Here is a 20,061-nt window from a genome sequence, read left to right on the forward strand (position 1 = left end):
TTGACTTAATCACTTTCTTGTGTAGTAGCTACTAGTGTTTATTTTAGCCTGGTGATCTCCTCGGCACCTTGTTCCACTTCATTGGGCACTTCCCATTGTTCCTGAGCCTCCAGTTCTAGCTGTGTGACGCATCGTTGTGTGCGGGTTCACTCCTGCTGGAGATGGGCGGCATGCCTGTCACTCAGCTTGTGGGTGGTGATGAGTGTGTGGCTTAAGGAGCTGGTGATCTTGGCTAGTTCTTTTTGACTGTTGCTCTGACTTGTGTCTTGTCTCATGAGGCTTGTTATCATCCAGCTGGTCCTGTCTCTGATGCTTCAGTGTTTCAGTAGCCTTCGGTAGGAGGCTTTCTGTTGTGACACTTAACCAAGTCTCGAGGTCCTCCCAGTGGCCAACAGGCTTTTTTTCTGCGAGACATGTTTTGCCGCTTTCAGTGGGATCTTGAACCTAGACTGACACAGACCTTGAAGAGGACAAAACAAAACCAAAATAAGGCAAAACAGTGGTGTAAGTGTGCAGTGTCAAGTGTGGGTTGATATTGAGAGTGTAATGCTCAAATGAGTAGTTATCAGTGAAGTAGTTATCTGGTGGGTGTGTTTGTTAAGATTGATTTAGAAGGATGCTTCTAAACAGGGCATTGGAAATGAGAATTTCTGTAATTGGTATTACAATTCCTCTGTGGCGGAAAAATAACAATAGCAATGACAGTATTGGTTTCAAAGCTGGTAGGATTCACAACCAAACATAAATCAGAGCATTTCTAGCTGCGTGTTCAATATTTGGCGGACGCTTATCGATTCTCTTGTTGACCTACTTTAGCCTTAATTAGGTAGGATCCCAGGGTGAAAAGGGAAGGTAGGGTGAGTCAGACAATTTTCACATGAAGTGTTCAAGTTTCACCAAATTTGGTTAAATGATTCTGAAGTTCTCTGCTTTTATGATTTTTAGAGGTACAACACCAAAATGGCAACAGTGGTCAAATCTGAAGTAGACAGCTAAGAGAGAGAATAGTAGTTTTGCTCCTAATGTTAGGTAAAATTACAGGGTGGTGGCGCTGTTGAGTTGATACACCTAGGGGTTGGTGCTGCTAACCTAAGTATTGAGTAAAATCCTTCTTTTGGGGTTTTGCCACTAACAGGCTTAAGCCAAAAGGGAAAACCTATTAAAATTTTGAGTTAACCTTTTAGCCAACACCCCTCCCCATTATGGGACTCACAGCTGAACTGCGGGTGTCGCTGTTGGACAGTGTTTTCTCTACTTCCTGTTGGCCTTCTGTAGCTAATCGTAGCTCCGTGTAGCCGTTTTTTTTCTCTAGAATCTTTATCTTACTGTCACTCTCTGTTTTTTAAAGTGATAAAATATAACTTAATTCACACCATATTTCTGATATTATCGATCAATCTTATCAGATTCATTTTGATCATTCACTTTCATTTCCCTGAGTGCAGTACACCTGCAAAGTGTTAGCACTCGTTACCTTGTCATTAGCGTTTTCATTCGAACCTATTGCGGTTTTCTTTTCTCCTCTCCTCTCTCTCGCAGTTTTTCACAAGTTCACATGTGATAAATGCAGGGAAATAGTTAGGCTGACAGAGAAGATTTCAGAATTAGAGACAGTAAGAATGTTAGGGCTCTAGATACGGCTTTGGATGCGTCTAGCTCAGGGATTCCTGTACATTGTTCGGTTCCGGCAACAGAGCCCCTGCAGCAGGGCAACTGGGTGACAGTAGCCGTGTTTCCACTATCGAGCTAAGACCAGGTGTGCTAGTGCGTGCCAGGGCCAGTTGCGTTTCCACTGTCACTTCCGGGGCTTGATCGTGCCTCGCCGGGGCTTCCTCGGGGCCAATGGCCAGGGTTTTTTGGCCCGACAAAAACCTTGGGCCAAAGCGGGCCAGCTGGGGCTAGAGGAGGGGTTATGATCAAAGGCGGAGTTTCTCCGTGTCTGGAGAGCGTCAGCGCGGATCATTTCAGAAAGATAAAAGCTTTAACAGCAGCAACGTTTTAAAATAAGTCGAGCTCAAAACTTACTCTTAGTTAGCAGCAAGTGTTTGAAATAACTGCACGCTAAACATTAACGTTACCATAGTAAACATGGTAAATATGACCGCTTGGAGAAATCAGACGTCAGCTTCTTATTCTCTATCACAATTGTGCATTTATTAAAGGGGTCATGAAATGAGAAACCAAATTTGCCTTGATCTTTTGGAATATAAGAGGTCTTTGTACCATTAAAACGTCCTGCAAGTTTCATAGCTTAAGACGTCCTCCCCATTATAAACGAGCCATTTATTTAATCAAGCTCTAAATACAGCGCGTTCTGGATCCATGGTAAGAAGTGACGTCACGGTGCGAAGTGACATTCCAGCCATTTGCATATGACCGCCTCCAGCACAAGACAACTACGCTCATTTCGTATCGTTGTCACTCCGCGCGCCTCACAAGTGTTCAGTCGACGGACAGCGAGTTGGTCTGTGTACAGGAAAATTACAATGCCACGCAGATGTGCTGTTCCTGGCTGTGGACAAACAACATCTTTGAATACGCTGCCGAAAGATCCTAACGTCAGGGAAAAATGGATGCAGTTTACTTTTTGCGGAGGTCCCAGTCACGGCAGTGCTAATTAAAGTGTTTGTTCTATACATTTTGAGGATGACAAATACCAATATGATGCTGGCTTTGTCAAAAAACTGTTGCTCAAAGACAAGGCCGTGCCGACTATTCTGTGCTCAACAACGACGACGCAAACTGTAAGTAATGTATTTAAAACTTTAAACTACTTTTTAAAACGCAATTTCATTCATAATGAATAATCACAGTGTTTTTACTTAGTTTACTTGCATATTGTTTTTCAGAGACCGCCATGTTCACGCCCCATATCAAAAGATGTTGGCTGTCAAACTGACCAACCCACTAATACATCTGTGGGCACACAGCTGTCGTTTCGAACCATGAGACCCAAGTGTCGTAGCAAAGGTATTATTTATATAATCCTAACCTGTGTCATCATAATTATATTTATAAGAAGCTTAGAAGCTTTATTGCCTAAAATGAAGTATTTATAGTCCATATTTTTATAATACTGCAATTACAATTGATAGAATAAAACTTTACATTGTATTTTCTAACGTTATAGAAACACAAACGGAGCAGTTCTCAATTCTTTCAAGTGGTGATGTCGCCATACCCTGGACTACTTCACATCATTTTACTTCAACACCTTTAAAAGATGAAAAGCCTTCCAAAAGGTGTCGCTTTGAATTGGAGGAGGAAGAAAGTGTGTCTTTTGAAGAAGTCTGTGACACTCAGGACGTAACATATGACCCTGCTCAGTCTGTCACCAGTGTGACTGAACCATCAAAGCATTCGTAAGTTTTTGTCTTTATCATGTTACATTTAGCATAAATTTATGTGAACTGTATGTTTTACTGACTCGTAAAACTGATCATGTTGAAAAAAAAATACACTACATTAATTTTTTGTTATTAATTTTCTCTTGTGATAGCATGTACACATCCAAAGCCTCTCATGAAGACACCAAATATATTGTGTTTGAAAACTGTCTTCTTGAACTGTTTGAGACCTGTCCAGTATGTTCAAGAGCCTGCAATATTCAGCCTCGTAGCAATGGGACTTTTTTGGCCATTGATCAACGTTGCCAGCATTGTGAGTACTTCTGACAGTGGAAGAGCCAACCCTGAGTTGGCAGTACCCCTGTTGGTAACCTCCAGCTGTCTGCTTCCCTGTACTTCTCTGGAGCTTCATTCTTCCAGATGAAAAAGGTTTGTTGGGTGTTTTTTTTTTTTTACTGTATAAAATAGTTTAAACGTATAATGCATAATTATTATTTTTTTCTTTTGAAGGTATTTGAGTCAATGCATTTGAAGATGTTCACATACAGAACCTTCAGAAGGCATGCCAGCATGTACCTGGAACCACTTATAATATATATGTGGAAGAAGGAACAGGTGGATTTAGTGAAGGATCTCTGTGAGGCGGACAAGGTGATAATTGGTGGCGATATGAGAGCTGATTCCCCAGGTAAAGAGTCCTGCTTGGTGATGCAAGTTCTTCTGCGGTCTTAATAATTTGTTCCTGTATAAACTATTTTATAAAATATTATTTGTATTGTGACATTTTAGGCCATTCAGCAAAGTATGGGAGCTACACCACAATGGATCTTCAAAAGAACCTCATAATAGACATCCAGCTAGTGCAAGTGAGGAAATGCATAGATCACATCATGTCAATGCACACAAAATTACCAGAAAGAATGGCAACAGAGTATGCCTTGCCTGTTTCAAATTAAACAATGTTAAATTATACTTGTATTATAAATTACGATTGCTATTTATAATAGACCTTTTATAATTCAAAGATGTAGTCGGATATGATTACTGTTTTAAAGGAATGAAGTTAACTGACTTTCACTGCCCTGATAACAATTTTTTCACATGAGGTCGGTGGTAGCTACCACATGGAGAAAGAAGGGTTAAAACGAAGCCTGGAATGGCTGGAGGAATGTGGTGTAAGGCTAGACTGCATTGTGACAGACAGACATCTCCAGATTCAAAAGTTTCTGAAAGAAAGAAATGTCACACAGTACTATGATGTCTGGCATTTGGAGAAAGGTATGTTTGAGCTTGAAAAAAACATTTCATGTTAATAAATGGAGTTTTTTTTTTCATTACATAACAATATTTATTTTTGGTATTACAATTGATTAGGGTTGTCAAAGAAGTTAGAGCAAATTGCCAGAGACAAGGACTGTTCAATAGTGAAAAAGTGGCAGCACAGCATAAGAAACCATCTCTACTGGACTGCAGCATCCTCTACATCAGGACTAGAGAAGGTAGCCAAGTGGAAGTCCCTCATCAATCACATTCAGGATGTTCACATCCATGATGATCTATTATACCCACAATGTGAACATTCACATCGAGTGTCTAAACGCCGCGTCGCGTCATGTCTTTAAAATTCGAACACATTATTCTCTATGTGAGTACACACACCGGCGGCGCCATTCGGCGTCTGTCCGTGGCGCCCAGCTACGACTCAGAACGCTGTTCAAATTTCTGCCGCGCCACAGAGCGCCATCCACATAGTTTTATATTAAAAAACCCAGATGTTATAAACTGAAACTGAAATTAAAGTACAGCACACTTGTTTCATTCAAATAAAACATTACAAAGTGTTTGGTTACGTTTTCAGCAGCACAGTTGCCTAGACAACAGATACAACAAAAAAATAACAGACTTATTATAATAACACAGATTCTTTTAATTAATTAACGTTAAAAACTCAGCTTTTATCAATTAAAATCATATATTTAAAATTAAAATAATTGATGAAGTTAAAACTCTCCCATCTTGATGCGAAATTGAGCTCACGCATATAGAATGTGCGCGTCCGGTGTGCGATACCTCGAGTTGTCCTACATGTGGCGCGACGCGACGTGGCGCGTCTCGTCCGGTGTGCGACCGCCTTTAAGGGCAGCAGTAAACACTTCAAACCTTGTGAGTGCATAGTATTTCATATTATTACCATTACCAATCAAAGTGGCTGACTGTTGTTCATCTGCGTTTCCCACAGTGCTAATACTGTTTCCATTATCCTTCACACACATTAATACATACTACTATTCCAGGTTCAAAACCACTTTACAGAGTCGAAAAGGTGCTGATTAACAACAGAGTCCTCAAAGATGTAGCAAAGCTCAGCCCTCACTTCCAGACCTCATCCTTGGAGGCCTTTCACAGTGTTATTTTACACTTTGCCCCCAAAAGTGTGGTATTTCCTTTTATTGGAATGCTGTGCAGGTATGCAAAGCAAAGTTGTATAGAACCATCTTATTGACAATTAATAAACCATAAAGTCCAACAATTTCATAATTGTATGTAATACAGGAAGCCTAGCATAAGCTGTAAAGTAATTTGAAAAGCAGTTTTTTGAATGCTTTGTCATTTCTTATTATTTTAAATTTATCTTAAAAAATAATAACACTGTCACTCCTAATTTTTAGTAACTACATGTTTTTTTCTGCTGTTTTAGGTTGTATTTGGCTGGCATGCATTTCAATGAAAATTCTAACCGTCCAAAGGCTACTATACCATCTGGAAAGCCAATGTACAGACTTTTGTTCCCCAAGGCTAAAAAAGGATTGTACACCATAAAACCAGTGACATCCAACCCAACGTACTGTAAGTTTGAATAGATGTTTTAATTAGTAATTTACAAAAAAAATAAACTAAATACAATACACAAAAGTGCATAGAACTTAATTTACAGTATTTCAAAAAAAAAAATTCCAGGCTACGTCTACAATCTGATGACACTGCTTTTTGAAAAGGTTCTGCCAGATCCTTTTCCCTACATGGAGGAACTGCAAAAAATTAAAGTGCCTGACAGTCTATGCACACAGTATGACAGACCTTCATTGGAGGAGGCCATTGCTGAGCACGTATCAAGGTTTAGTCAAGGGGCAGTTTGAATCCGACATAGCTGCCTTACGCATCTGGGAATTTTTGCCGTATACACAAGACAACACATGATGGTATTACAACCCTGATCTTTCTGCCTAGATAGCCCCAGCACCAACTGACAAAGCTTATGTAAGCCAAATGCCTGTAGCGCCTGATGGAAACAGAGAAAAGACATTTCAAATTATACATTCGGGGGGCAAAAGATTGAATAATTTGAGTTTATTGAATGTAACAGGTGGTTTTTAGGCTATCCTGGGTTTTTGTTTTGGCAGGCCTATACCTGTCTGGCGCCCGAACAAGTTGAATTAAATTTATTTATCATTTACCAAAGTTAACCGCAAATTGTTCTCTGGGGCCCACCACCGTTACAGAGTGGCGCCCGAACAGGGACCTTGAACCCACAGATCAAGTGTGAATTATGACTTAAATGTGAAAAAAAAAAAAAAAAAATCAGACTGTTTGTGTTTTTTTTTTTGAATTTGGGTGTTGATTGATTTTTTGAATTTGAACTTTTTTGAAAAGTTATTTGAATGTTTTTGTTTCCTTTTTTCACTTGAAACAATTGTGTGAGAAAATTGAAAGTTTGTATCTGTAAGAAATTACTAAATGCTAATATTGGTGGAACTGTTTATTTAACCTTTTTGTTTATTATTTTGCCCCTATTGAATATTGTAGTTTGTTATTTTGTCCCGGTTTGTTAATTTCCCTTTAACATTTACACACTCATTTACTGATTTTACTTTACACATAGTTTATACATCAAAATGACCTCCACACCCTCCCCATCAACCTCCACGTGTGTGGATATTGAGGTCCCTGAAGTGGACACGCCCATGTGGGAAAGAAAAGAGAAGATTGATCAATCAAAAGAGGTATCCATATCTACACCCATCTCCCTCTCTGCACCCCCCAGCCCAGAAGTGCCAACCACCACATCTTCTACTGCTACGGCAGCAAAAAGTGACCATCTTCGACTAACGTTCCCCACATTTGGAAGGCCATCTGATGACGCAGACCCTTTAAATTATTTAACTCGATGTCAGGACTTTTTGGCCTTACACCCCTTATCAGATGTGGATCTTCTGGCTACTTTTCGCACAGTCTTACATGGAACTGCACGTGACTGGTGGGAAGTTGCTCGCTCTTCTACTTTCTCCTGGACTGAATTCGAAGCTGCTTTCCTCTCTGCTTTTCTTTCAGAGGACTATGAGGACGAGTTAGCCGAGCGAGTCAGGACTAGGACTCAAGGAGAACGAGAACCTATTAGAGATTTTGCCTTTTCCTACAGAGCATTGTGCAAGAGATGGAAGAGCACATTAACAGAATGCGACATTGTAAAAATGATTTTAAAAAATATTAAACCTCACCTTGCCAGTCAACTACGCAGTCGAGTGTCTACCGTGGAAGAATTGGTGAAGCTAGGTCATCAATTGGAAAAGGACTATGAGCAGCAACTCCGGTATGATGGAGGATCACACCCTAAACAACAGCCTATACTGCCCAGACCTCCAGCGAATCGCTCTATGGACAAGTCCCAAGTTCAGTGCTGGCGGTGTAAAGGACATCATTCCCCAGGGAACTGCCCTTATTTTACATCTCTTTCAAGTCAACCAACCCATCAGTCTCAACCATCTCACCAAAAACGACCACCCCAAAATCTAAAACAGGGGGGATTACCCTCCCACAGCACTGTCTCAGCCACTGCGGCATCACTTCTTGGAGACGTTCCACCGTTCCAATCTATTACCTCCAGTCTGAGAACTAACCAGGTTGGTGACAACCAACAATTCACAGTACCCCAACAGCTAGTAGTCCCCATCACCATCGGCACCTGGAAAGGTAAAGCTATCGTGGACACTGGAGCTAGCTATACTCTGATACATGAGAGTCTATGGAAGGCTCTTAAACCCCAAGATAGTCTCCATCCATGGAACTTGGGGCCTCTATACCTAGCAAACGGCGAGGCTGAAGTTCCCCTGGGGTGGATAAAGGTGCAGATTACCCTACATAAAACAAAGACTTCTATGAAGGCTGTAGTGCTTACCTCCACATCCCTTACTTATGTAGCAGTGTTGGGATTAGATTTCATTTTCCTGAGTGGCCTCCAACTTAATGTCGCAGACAGAAAATACTCCTTCAAATGTGCTCCTGAGGAGGAATACTACTTCCAACTGGGACAAGCAAGTATACCTGCCAGTAGAGATCCATGCCAACGAGCATCAAAGAAGTCTAGGAGTTCCCAACACAATCTTTCATTACTAAGTTCTGTTCCTCCTCCTCAACCTCTACGGGCATCTCGAGATGTGGACCCTACTGTTACAGAGGATCAAGTATTAATTGACAATGCATTAAAAGAAGCAACTTTACCCCACGATGAAGAAATTCAGCTACGCCACCTCTTGGAGTCCCATCGAACAGTGTGTACTCGCCGACCTGGACGTACAACTGTTCTTCAGCACTGTCTGTACACTCGTCATCCCGTACCCATTAAACAACGACCATATCGGCTCACACCAGCAAAGCAAGCCATAGTAAAGGAACAGATTGAAGAAATGCTAAAAGCTGACATCATAGAACCCTCTTATTCAGCATGGGCATCACCAGTTGTCTTAGTCCCCAAAAAAGATGGAAGTCTCAGGTTCTGTGTTGATTATAGAAAGATCAATGCTCTCACTGAGAGCGATGCATATCCAATTCCTAACATCACAGAGATCCTCGAGTCACTTTCTGATGCAGCCATTTTTTCAACTTTAGACCTTAACTGTGGTTATTGGCAGGTACCCATGGATCCTGAGAGCAAGTCGAAGACTGCCTCCATCACCTCTGGGGGGTTGTACCATTCCTTTTGGTCTGAAGAATGCCCCAGCCACTTTTCAAAGGCTGATTGAGCAAGTCCTGAAATAATTGCTTGGAAAAATATGTTTCGTCTATATTGATGATATCATTGTTTATTCACCATCTATGGCCCAGCATTTCCTGGACATCCAGAGCATCCTTCAACAATTGCAAACAGCTGGGTTGACATTAAACCTAACAAAATGCAAGTTTTGTCTTCATGAGATCACCTTCCTTGGTCATGTATTGAACGGACAGGGAATTACTGCTGATCCAAGTAAGGTGGAAGCAATCCGCACTTATCCAGTGCCACATAATCTTAAAGAAGTCCAGCGCTTCCTAGGATTGGCGGGGTGGTACCACCGATTTGTGCCAGACTTCTCCAAGATCGCAGAGCCTCTCAACACCCTAAGAAAGAAAGGACACTCATTTCAGTGGACGTCACAATGCCAACAAGCTTTTGAGCATTTAAAATCATGCCTTACGTCACCCCTATCCTCGGACCCCCCGATCTCCAACTACCCTTTACAGTGTACACTGACGCAAGCGACATCGGCTTGGGTGCTGTATTAACACAGCGCAAAGAACAAGGAGGTGAGGAAGTGATAGCCTATGCCAGTAGGTCTCTGAATAAAGCAGAGAAAAACTATTCTACCACCGAAAAGGAATGTCTTGTTGTGGTGTGGGCTCTGGATAAATGGCAGCATTACTTAGAACCCCAACTGTTCACCGTAATCACTGACCACTCTGCATTGCAATGGGTGATGAGCTCCACGAAGACAACTACAAAGGTTTGATTTTGTGATGGAGTACAGGAAAGGAAAGTTGAATGTAGCACCTGATGCTCTTTCACGAAGGTATTACCTACCTGGATGCAGTGTGTACACCAATCAGAAAGAGGAGGCAGAGTTTCCAATCACCCCTGAAAGCATCTGGAAAGAACAACATCATGATTATGAAATTAGGAAAATATTTCAGGCATTAGCAATGGACGAACTCGATGTGAAGGAACAGTATGCAGTATTGGAAGACAAATTGTATCACACCACTCATCTGGCCGATGGTCGAGTCCGTTACCGTGTTGTCATTCCTAGCAGGCTTGTACCCAAAATTCTCCATTATTACCATTCCAATCCCATGAGTGGACATCTTGGAATTTTCAAGACTTATAAAAGAGTACAAGATGTTGCCTACTGGTCTGGCATGTGGGCGGATGTAAAAACGCATGTCAAGAGGTGTGTAACATGTCAAACTCTCAAGAGTGACAACAAAAAACCAGCAGGAAAACTGCAACCCATTACTACATTGCCTACATTGCCCTGTTCGGGCGCCACTCTGTAACGGTGGTGGGCCCCAGAGAACAATTTGCGGTTAACTTTGATAAATGATAAATAAATTTAATTCAACTTGTTCGGGCGCCAGACAGGTATAGGCCTGGCAAAACAAAAACCCAGGATAGCCTAAATACCACCTGTTACATTCAATAAACTCAAATTATTCAATCTTTTGTTCCCCCCCCCCCCCCCAATCATAACTTGTAATTACCAACAATAGATTTACTCCACACACTGCCAAAGAAAGTCACCACTGGTTTTATTACCACCAAACAATAAAAGGGAAAAAATGAAAAGAAAAATCACAGCCACAATAAAATAAACAAAACAAAAGAAAACAGATTAATAGAAAATTTGAACAATTTCAGATGAGTCAAATGTTCAATTTAACTTATTTTCTCTTTGTTCCAAGCATATATTTTTAACCCATAGTAAGTCAATTATGTCACAGTTCGTGGCAACAGGGCTTTCAGCAGTAATTCACATTTACATTTTAAATACCAATTTGTTCATATAAGTAACACACTGAATAAGCAGTTCGTAGGAGTAAGAGGAAAAAACAAAATCAACAAAACCATGTGTATCAATCAGGCTCGATAACAGAATCAAAACTAAATAAAATAAACATGTAAGTGTGTGTGGGACTGATTGCGCATGTTGGACTGTTTGTTTCAGCTTCTCTCCCACACCTCTCACGACTGAACACTGGTGACGTTTTTTTTTTCTCCGTGTGTGAGCCTCACCCCTATATTTACTTCTTCCCTTAATTGATATGCATGCCTCCAGTTACGTCATTGATTTGTGAAATCAAAAGTGAAAGTAAACAAGTGGCCCATGGAGTTTTCCATTCTGCCACAGGACATTGCACCACAATTGCCACAAGTGCACCTGTGAATGTTTAAAGCAATCATAAATGTATTTGATATGACACCTATTTATGTAGAATTGTCATTTTAAGGATATTTACAATATTACTTTTAATCACTGGCTAATATAAACACATTTGTATAAGAGAATCTTGAAAATATGTCACTTTTCTAGTAGGCCTACATGTGATAGAAAATTAAAAATGTTGCCTTATCAATGCTGCATCTTCAAATATGGCCTGTGCATGCATATTTGTCCGTGGTACACCCTATCATTTCATTGAAATTAGGTAAATAATGTTAAACTGTTAGCAAATTAAGCTATAGGATAATTATGCAACAATAATCCGTTTTCAAATGTCTCGGGTTACAATTTTTTTATTAATTCAAAATAGTTTCCCTTTCCATGTGGACGCAGGCTGATCCAGTCTTCGTTGTTGTGGTGATGGTTCATTTTCGTCTGATTCCTCATCTGATTCTGGCTCAAACATATAAGGTTTTATCATTGCAAGAGCCATCGCTTCGAATGCATTACCCGCTACTAAACAGTTACGCTCAATCCGCAAATTAGGGGTGGGCGGATCGATCTAAATATCGATAGTATCGATGCCAACACTGGTATTGGTATCGGATCGATACAATTGTAATTGAATCGATATTTTAATTTAAATATCTCTCATCTACGTTCATTATACTTTGCTCGTGTCTTCTACCTCAACAATCCTGAGCAAACGCTGCTTTCATATCCTGGCCCATTTTGCTACTCCTCCTCCCCCTCCTGCTGCTCTGCTGTGAGTCGTTGTTGTGTCGTCACGTGACTCACTGACACAACGCGCCGAGGAGCAGCGAACAGAGTTGAGCGAAGCTGATAGCACATTGAAGTCCAGAAGGGGGGCTCAGGGAATGTAATTGCACAGGTATATTTGTTATTTGTTTGTTTTTCAGTAATAATTGGGTGCACTTTATTTCATTTGCTTTTAAAACCAGAAAAAAAGGAGATATTTTTTTTTTGTTCTTTATTTTTTATTTTTATTTTTTTAAAAGGCTGTAAAGAATTCATTCTACAGTGCCTAATAACTAATAATTTTGTGGACTTCAATACATTAATAAAAAATATTGCCTAAATAATTGATCATTCATCCACCTCAGAAATAATGACAGACCTACTGCACTCCCCTACACAAGTTTTTTTTTTTTTTTTTTAAGTAAAAAGTATCGTATTGGTATCGGTATCTGCGATACTGACCCTATATCGCCCACCTCTACCGCAAATGTTCTGGCTGAGGGTGTTAGTAATTGATCCATACGCACTGTCGTTTTTTTTTTTTACTATAGTAATACTATAATTGCATCTAGGGGACCATAAAAATAAAATAAAGAAACCCATGTCATGACCCCTTTAAGTAACATTTTATCTGTCGTATCGTGAGTTTAGCTCCACGCTGCATATCATCAAAATATAATAATGATTTTTGTTCGGGAGCTTTTATAAAAATAGCGAGTCTGCCCTGCGGATCATTTCAGAAAGATAACAGCTTTAACACCAGCATTAAACACTTTTTTTTAATAAGTCGAGCTCAAAACTCTGTCAGCAGCGAGTGTTTGAAATAACTTGATCCAATGTGGATTATAATCACCATACAAGGCAGAAATATTTATAAGCGATGAAAAAGATATGCACGCTAAACATGTTACCATAGTAAGCATGGTAAAATATGACCGCTTGAAGAAATCAGACGTCAGCTTCTTATTCTTTATCACAATCGTGTATTTATTAAGTAACTTATATTATCTGTCACAAGCCTTTTGAGAGTTTATCTCACGTTGCCTATCATAAAAGAATATAGCCTAATAATGTTTTTTGTTCGGGAGCTTTTATAAAAATAGAGATTATCATTCATTCTAAATATGACGGCTAGAGTCCTGCACGGTTTCGGGTACCCGCAAATTTGGCTGAAACGGGTGAAAAATATCCAACTGTGTCGGATAGGGGTGCGGGTAGGGTCAGACACAGGGAAACACGGGTCTAAACACGGGTTCAAAACAGTCACGTGCAGATGTGACAGTTGTTACGTCACCTGCTGTGTTTAGCCAATTGAGGGCGCTCACAGGCTATAAAAAGGTAAATGATGTGCTACCTGAGATACGTCACATGTTGAATTGTTGCGTCGGTAACGCGTTTCCGTCACTTCCGCACTTCCGTCATTCCCTGGCGCTATCAAACATCAAGGTAAGCAGAAAGCGCTTCTAGTGTGTTGGCTGTGGCTCCATTATTTGGTTAATACAGTTTTCATGTGTGTTTATAGGTTGCAATTAATTTGGAGCATCGGTTTCGATTCAGTGATTGCTGCCGTGCGGCTATGTAAACAAGCCGTGCGTAGACTTTAACGACGGTAGGAAGAATGCTTTGTGTATTTATTCATGACGCACATATTATAGCAACTGAAAGTTGAGAACGATAACTTGCCCCTGTCGCAGCTGTGAGACCCAATGCAGTCGATGTAATATTGTTAATTCCTATCCTGGCCTTGGTTGTAAGAGTCCTGTCGTGTGTGCTATTCAAATCTCCTTGACGATTGGTAAGATATTTTTGATCTGTTCCCGTATTGGGATGGGAGAGAACCAACCTAACGGTCTCGTTTTTGTGTATAAGTTTGGAGAAGCCAGTAGCTGCTTTTCATTTGAGGCACTCGTGTCATTTTACAGCTGCATTGCTGTCCTGTTTCCAGAAACTATTTTTTATTATTATTTTCCTTTTTTCCCCAAACAATCCTTCGGGTTTCTAATATTATCATCTTGTTTTCAAATATTATTTTTTTCTCGATTTCTTGTTTTTTTTTCAATATTGTTGCTCTGGTTGTTTTTCATTGATTTTGTCTACCTGCATCAGTTGCATTCTCTGCTATTATTTTTGATATTTGAATTGTTTTACGACAAAGTCCTAATTGCTTGACCTCCTTTCTGCCTTCATATTCTTATATCTTGTTGAATTTGTTCCTGTTTCCATTTATTTGTTTATTTCTGTGGTAGGTTTATATTGTTGTTTTGTTTCTTCATATAAATATAAATATTTTTGTCTTGGCAGGGTCTGGGCACCAGGGCAGAGGACCAGCTTATTTTAGGTGGTGGCACCCCCGTCACAGTGTGCAGTGATTTCTCACAGTGTGTTGTGGTGCGTCTTCAAGTGTGTGTGTGTGTGTGTGTGCACGTGTGTGTGCACACCGTGATTCACTTATAGGTGGTGTGGTCTGGTCAGCCGCTGTCCTGTGGTAAGCTCCAGCCCCTTGCCTTTTGGCATTGTATCAAATTTCTCTTGGTGGCCCATTGGGCTGAATAACCAAATGCTCCATTGCCTATTTTAATATTGGTTTTAACTGTCAATAAAAAGATTATTTTTATATTGTTACCTCTGTCTCTGACTCGTATATAATTGGTGATACGAACCTGTGTTTGCCCTTTTAAAAGGTGGTTTGATTAAAATCTTTGGGTGAAATTCCCATCGTGGTGTAGTCTGGTTATAGTTATTATTGTAAGTCGCTCCCCCGTGACGTAACATTTTCAGTCCCCACCGACTCCCCGCGCCACATTGTGGCGTAGTCGGCAGGATTCACCATAGTTTGAGTCAGAGACATTGAGTTTCTTTATTTTGTGTGCCTTTTATATTCTGTATTTGTTTGTTTTTGGAAACAGGGCAGCCGTGTACTGTGTCAGAGCTCCATTTGGTGGCCTTTCCCTTCTCTGTGGTAAGTGTTCCTGTCAGGAAAAAGAGGTAAAAACCCAATAATGGAGGATGAATTACAAGAATTGAGGGATTTGGTAGGGCAGCTGAGAGCTGATAATGCACTGTTGCGGCAGGTACAGACACCAGTTGGTTTGTCTGGTCCTGATGCCACCCTGCCTAGTACCTCCACTGTTCCGCCTGTTACCCCTCAACCGTCTGGTGCCGTTGCACCTGAACGATTTGTTTTTGTTCCGCGAGATCGGCGGTGCCCAAAGTTTAATGGAAAATCAGGTTTGAGGATTGATGAATGGGTTGAGGAGGCACAGGCATGCATGAGGGTACGTTATATGTCAAATGCAGACCAAGCCTTCTTTCTGTTTGACCACTTGGAGGGAGAGGCTCGAGAAGAGATCAGGTATCGTTCTGATTTAGAACGTGGGGACCCTGATAAGATTATTAAAGCACTGCGTGATCTTTATGGTTGTTCTCAGTCATATGTAGCATTACAAGAGGCCTTCTTCTCCAGAAAGCAACAAGAGGGCGAGACTCTGTTGGAGTTTTCTATTGCGCTTATGGGCCTGTTGGAAAGGGTTAAGAATCGGGCCCCGCAGTCCATCCTTAATACAGAAACCTTGCTGCGTGACCAATTTGTTGAGCATGTTCCGGATAGTGCCCTAAGACGAGAATTGAAGCAGCTAGTACGACGCCAGCCTACTATTAGTTTGTTAGAAGTTCGCGGCGAAGCAATTAGGTGGGAACAAGAGGGGATGCCTGGGGGGGCAAGAGGGCGTAGTCAGTCTGTCCCGCTAGCATATGGACTTCAGTATGGGGTACGGGGTGGGACAACGGTTGAAGTTTCTAGGTCGTCACCACAGTCAGAGCTCAGTGAATTAAGAGAAATGTGGCGACAGCAACAACAACAGCTAAATCAGCTCACCCAAACTTTAGCCCGGTTCCAAACGTCACATAATCGTTCCCCTCATTCTGGCCCAGTTATATGCAGGCGCTGTCAACGACCAGGCTATTTTGCTCGTGATTGTGATGGGGAACGGAGGTTCCCGCCCCCTCCCCAGCCTACTGCTGGCCTCTATACAGCTGAGAATAGACGTCCTCGTTCCCCCAGACCGTCGGAAAACTAGTTCCCACCAGGTCGCGGAGTCACAGCCTGGGTGGGGAAGAAATTGACTCGAGTAAAATGGCCACACACCGTTCAGTTTCTAATTTGATTTCATCTTGTCCACATGTGATTGCCCTTATGGGGGGAGTTTCGGTACCTTGCTTGGTGGATACAGGTTCGATGGTGACGACAATTACCGAAAGCTGTTTCCGCCAACATTTTGAACCGTGGGGTCAGGATCGCCTTCAAAATTGTCAATGGTTACAGCTTCGAGCCGCTAATGGGCTTAGCATTCCATATGTTGGATATTTGGAGCTAGATGTGGAATTTTGTGGCCGGCTGGTCATCGGGTGTGGTGTCCTTGTTGTTCGGGATCCTCCTGGTGGCATGAGTTTGGATGTTCCTGGGGTATTGGGGATGAACATCCTTAGCCGGTGTTATCAGGAGCTTTTTGGGCAACATGGCAGCGCTCTCTTTGATTTACCTGTGATTACACAACTGCCTGATGTGTCCAGTGCATTGCAATATTGTCATCAGGTAAATGCTAAGAAACTCTCTGTTCATGTTGGAAGTGTGCGTGTACGCGGACGTAGGGTGTGTCGTATCCCAGGTGGTACAATGAAGCTGGTGGCTGCCACCTGTGCAGCTTTGGACCCCGGCAGTACTGTTTTGTTTGAGCCCCCTGAGTCAGGCCTCCCAGCTGGTCTTCTAGCATCACCTTTGGTAAGGGTAAATCGAGGGACAGTTTATGTTCCTGTAGTGAATGTTGGCACAGTGGAGGTAGTTCTTCGCCCTACCACAGTGGTAGGTAACGTGAGGGAGGTATTTATGGTCAGTTTGCCAACAGGAATCAGTGAGGAAAAGCCATTAGCTGCTACAGTTCAGTCTCATAGTGTAGCGGGTGCTCATTCCTTGTCCCATCAGATCGAATCCCTTGATTTATCGGTGTTGTCAGGTCCAGAGCAGGGTCAGGTTAGAGCCCTTCTGCAGAAATATCAGACGGTGTTCTCAGGTCATGAAGGCGATCTAGGTTCTACTCGCTTGATATCTCATGACATACCTTTGATAGATAATGTCCCAGTTCGTCAACGGTACCGACGAATTCCTCCTTCAGAGTATGAGGTGGTAAAAACTCATATAAACCAGCTATTGGAGGCTGGAATAGTGCGGGAAAGTTGTAGTCCTTATGCTTCGCCCATTGTTTTGGTAAAAAAAAAGGACGGTAGTCTGCGCATGTGCGTGGACTACCGTCACCTAAATGCCAAGACAAGAAGGGATGCATTTCCCCTGCCTCGTATCGAGGAGACTTTGGACTCCTTGGCTGGGGCACGTTGGTTCTCTACATTGGATTTAGCCAGCGGGTACTTGCAGGTTCCAGTCTCAGAACCAGATAGGTCAAAGACTGCATTTTGTACTCCGTTTGGATTATTTGAATGGAACCGTATGCCTTTTGGCCTTTGTAATGCCCCAAGCACGTTCCAAAGGTTAATGGAGTGACTATTTGGTGATCAACGGTGCCAGTCCTTTATACCTTGATGATGTTGTGGTGTTTTCCTCTTCTGTAGCTCAGCACTTGGACCGATTGGAGATGGTCCTGGGTCGCCTGGAGAAGGAGGGACTCAAGGCAAAGCTGGAGAAATGTGCTTTCTTTAAGCCTGAAGTGAAGTTCTTGGGGCATGTTATATCTGCGCAAGGGGCCGCAACTGATCCATGTAAAATTGAGGCTGTTGCACAATGGCGTTGCCCTGAGACGGTGTCTGAATTGCGAACTTTCCTTGGCTTTGCAAGTTATTATAGGCGTTTTGTGGAGGGATTTGCCAAATTGGCAGCACCCCTGCATAGGCTGGTGGCTGAAGTGATAGGAGGTAAGGCAGGTAAACGAAGAGGGCAGAGTTTGACTAATGCATGGACAGAGCAGTGTCAGACAGCATTCGAGGACTTGAAAGGGAAATTAACATCTACCCCAGTACTTGCGTATGCAGATTTTTCTAAAACCTTCATCTTGGAAGTAGACGCCAGCCATGGGGGTCTGGGTGCCGTCCTCTCTCAAGAATTTGAAGGTAAGGTACGACCGATAGCATATGCCAATCGTAGTTTAAGGCCCACTGAGCGAAATATGAGTAATTACAGCTCAATGAAACTAGAGTTTCTCGCTCTCAAGTGGGCCATGGTTGAAAAATTCAGGGAATATCTTTTAGGTCACAAGTGTATTGTGTTCACTGACAATAATCCCCTGAGTCACCTGGGCACAGCAAGGCTTGGAGCTACAGAACAGCGCTGGGCTGCAGAGCTGGCTGCATTTAACTTTGAGGTAAGATATAGATCAGGAAGGAGTAATGGTAATGCAGATGCTCTCTCCCGCCAGAACCCAGTCATCCAGGGTGAAGTCAAGGAGTTAAGCTGCTGGCGTGACCATTCCTGAGTCACTGTGGCAGGCCATTGGCATAGGAGTTGCAGTTCAGGCAGATGTGAGGGCCGTTAGTGCTTTGCCAGGTTATTCTGCTTTGGACTTAAGGTCTATTCAAGAGGCTGATCCTGTTATCAGCCAGGTAATAAAGTTCTGGGAGCGGGGTCAGCGACCAGGGTCAGCAGAGTGGCGACAGCTAGATAAACCAGTTTTGAGTCTTCTCCAGCAATGGAATCGATTAGAAACAAGAGAAGGAGTTTTGTATCGGAGGATATTCCGCCCTGACGGAGGTGAAGAGTGTTACCAATTAGTGTTGCCTGATGTTTTAAGGGATGAGGTATTGACACAGTTACATCAACAGCATGGACACCAAGGGGTAGAACGCACCAGTGAGTTGACGAGGCAGCGGTGCTATTGGCCAAATATGCTGGCTGATATTACACGTTGGTGCCAAGAGTGTGAACGGTGCCAACTTGCTAAAGATAATCGGCCAGTAGCACGTGCTTTCATGGGCCACCTATTAGCTTCAAGGCCTAATGAAGTCCTTGCCATTGACTTCACGGTACTGGAACCTTCATACTCTGGCCAAGAAAACGTATTAGTCATGACTGATGTGTTTAGTAAATTTTCTATGGCAGTGCCTACTCACGACCAAAGGGCTGAGGCTGTGGCACAAGTCCTGGTTGAGGAGTGGTTTTACAAGTTTGGTGTCCCAGGCCGCCTTCATTCAGACCAGGGCGTAATTTTGAATCTGCGCTCATTCGTTAGCTTTGTGAGCTTTATCAGGTAAGGAAATCTCGTACCACCCCGTACCATCCAGCCGGTAATGGACAATGCGAGCGATTTAATCGCACGTTGCATAATTTGTTGCGAACATTGCCTTACTCTCGTAAAAGAGACTGGGTGTCCTGTTTGTCTCAAGTAATCTTTTGTTACAACACCACTCCTCACCAAGTGACTGGAGAGTCCCCATATTACCTAATGTTTGGTCAAGAACCCCAGTTGCCGATAGACTTTTTGCTAGGTAGGGTGCCCGAACCTGCTGCAGGAAGTGTACACAGTTGGGTAGTGGAACATCGTAGGCGATTGCAGGTTGCCTTTGAGGGGGCACGGGAACGGCTGAAGGCTGCAGCAGATCGTCGGAAGAGGCAGCATGACCAGCATGTACGTGATCTACCCTTGGCTGAAGGTCAGTTAGTCTACCTGAGAGATAAGGTAGTGCGGGGTCGCCATAAGATCCAGGACTTATGGAGTTCAGTGATCTATCAGGTGGTCCGCCCTCCCGAAGAGGGAGGTGTAGTTTAT

At 42.4% G+C, this 20,061-nt stretch overlaps 1 protein-coding gene across 7 annotated transcripts; it reads left to right on the forward strand.

Moving 5' to 3' along the window:
• Positions 1-2,278: 2,278 nt before the first annotated feature.
• On the forward strand, positions 2,279-18,721 carry LOC113097414 (uncharacterized). Of its 7 annotated transcripts, none has more exons than XM_026262655.1 (11): positions 2,279-2,744; positions 2,850-2,970; positions 3,131-3,362; positions 3,500-3,776; positions 3,858-4,035; positions 4,137-4,213; positions 4,454-4,625; positions 4,722-4,846; positions 5,642-5,813; positions 6,046-6,194; positions 14,597-18,721. In XM_026262655.1, exon 11 carries the CDS (start codon positions 15,295-15,297, stop codon positions 16,369-16,371), a length of 1,077 nt encoding a protein of 358 aa, XP_026118440.1. In that variant the 5' UTR covers positions 2,279-2,744; positions 2,850-2,970; positions 3,131-3,362; positions 3,500-3,776; positions 3,858-4,035; positions 4,137-4,213; positions 4,454-4,625; positions 4,722-4,846; positions 5,642-5,813; positions 6,046-6,194; positions 14,597-15,294; the 3' UTR covers positions 16,372-18,721. The 7 variants fall into 7 exon arrangements, with proteins under 7 accessions (XP_026118440.1, XP_026118435.1, XP_026118436.1 ...); XM_026262650.1 differs by lacking the exon at positions 14,597-18,721 and adding an exon at positions 6,306-11,638; XM_026262651.1 differs by lacking the exon at positions 14,597-18,721 and adding an exon at positions 6,344-11,638.
• The last annotated feature ends 1,340 nt before the right edge of the window (positions 18,722-20,061 follow it).

Source organism: Carassius auratus, unplaced genomic scaffold (genome assembly GCF_003368295.1).
Source record: "Carassius auratus strain Wakin unplaced genomic scaffold, ASM336829v1 scaf_tig00216266, whole genome shotgun sequence".
Lineage (NCBI taxonomy): Eukaryota > Metazoa > Chordata > Actinopteri > Cypriniformes > Cyprinidae > Carassius > Carassius auratus.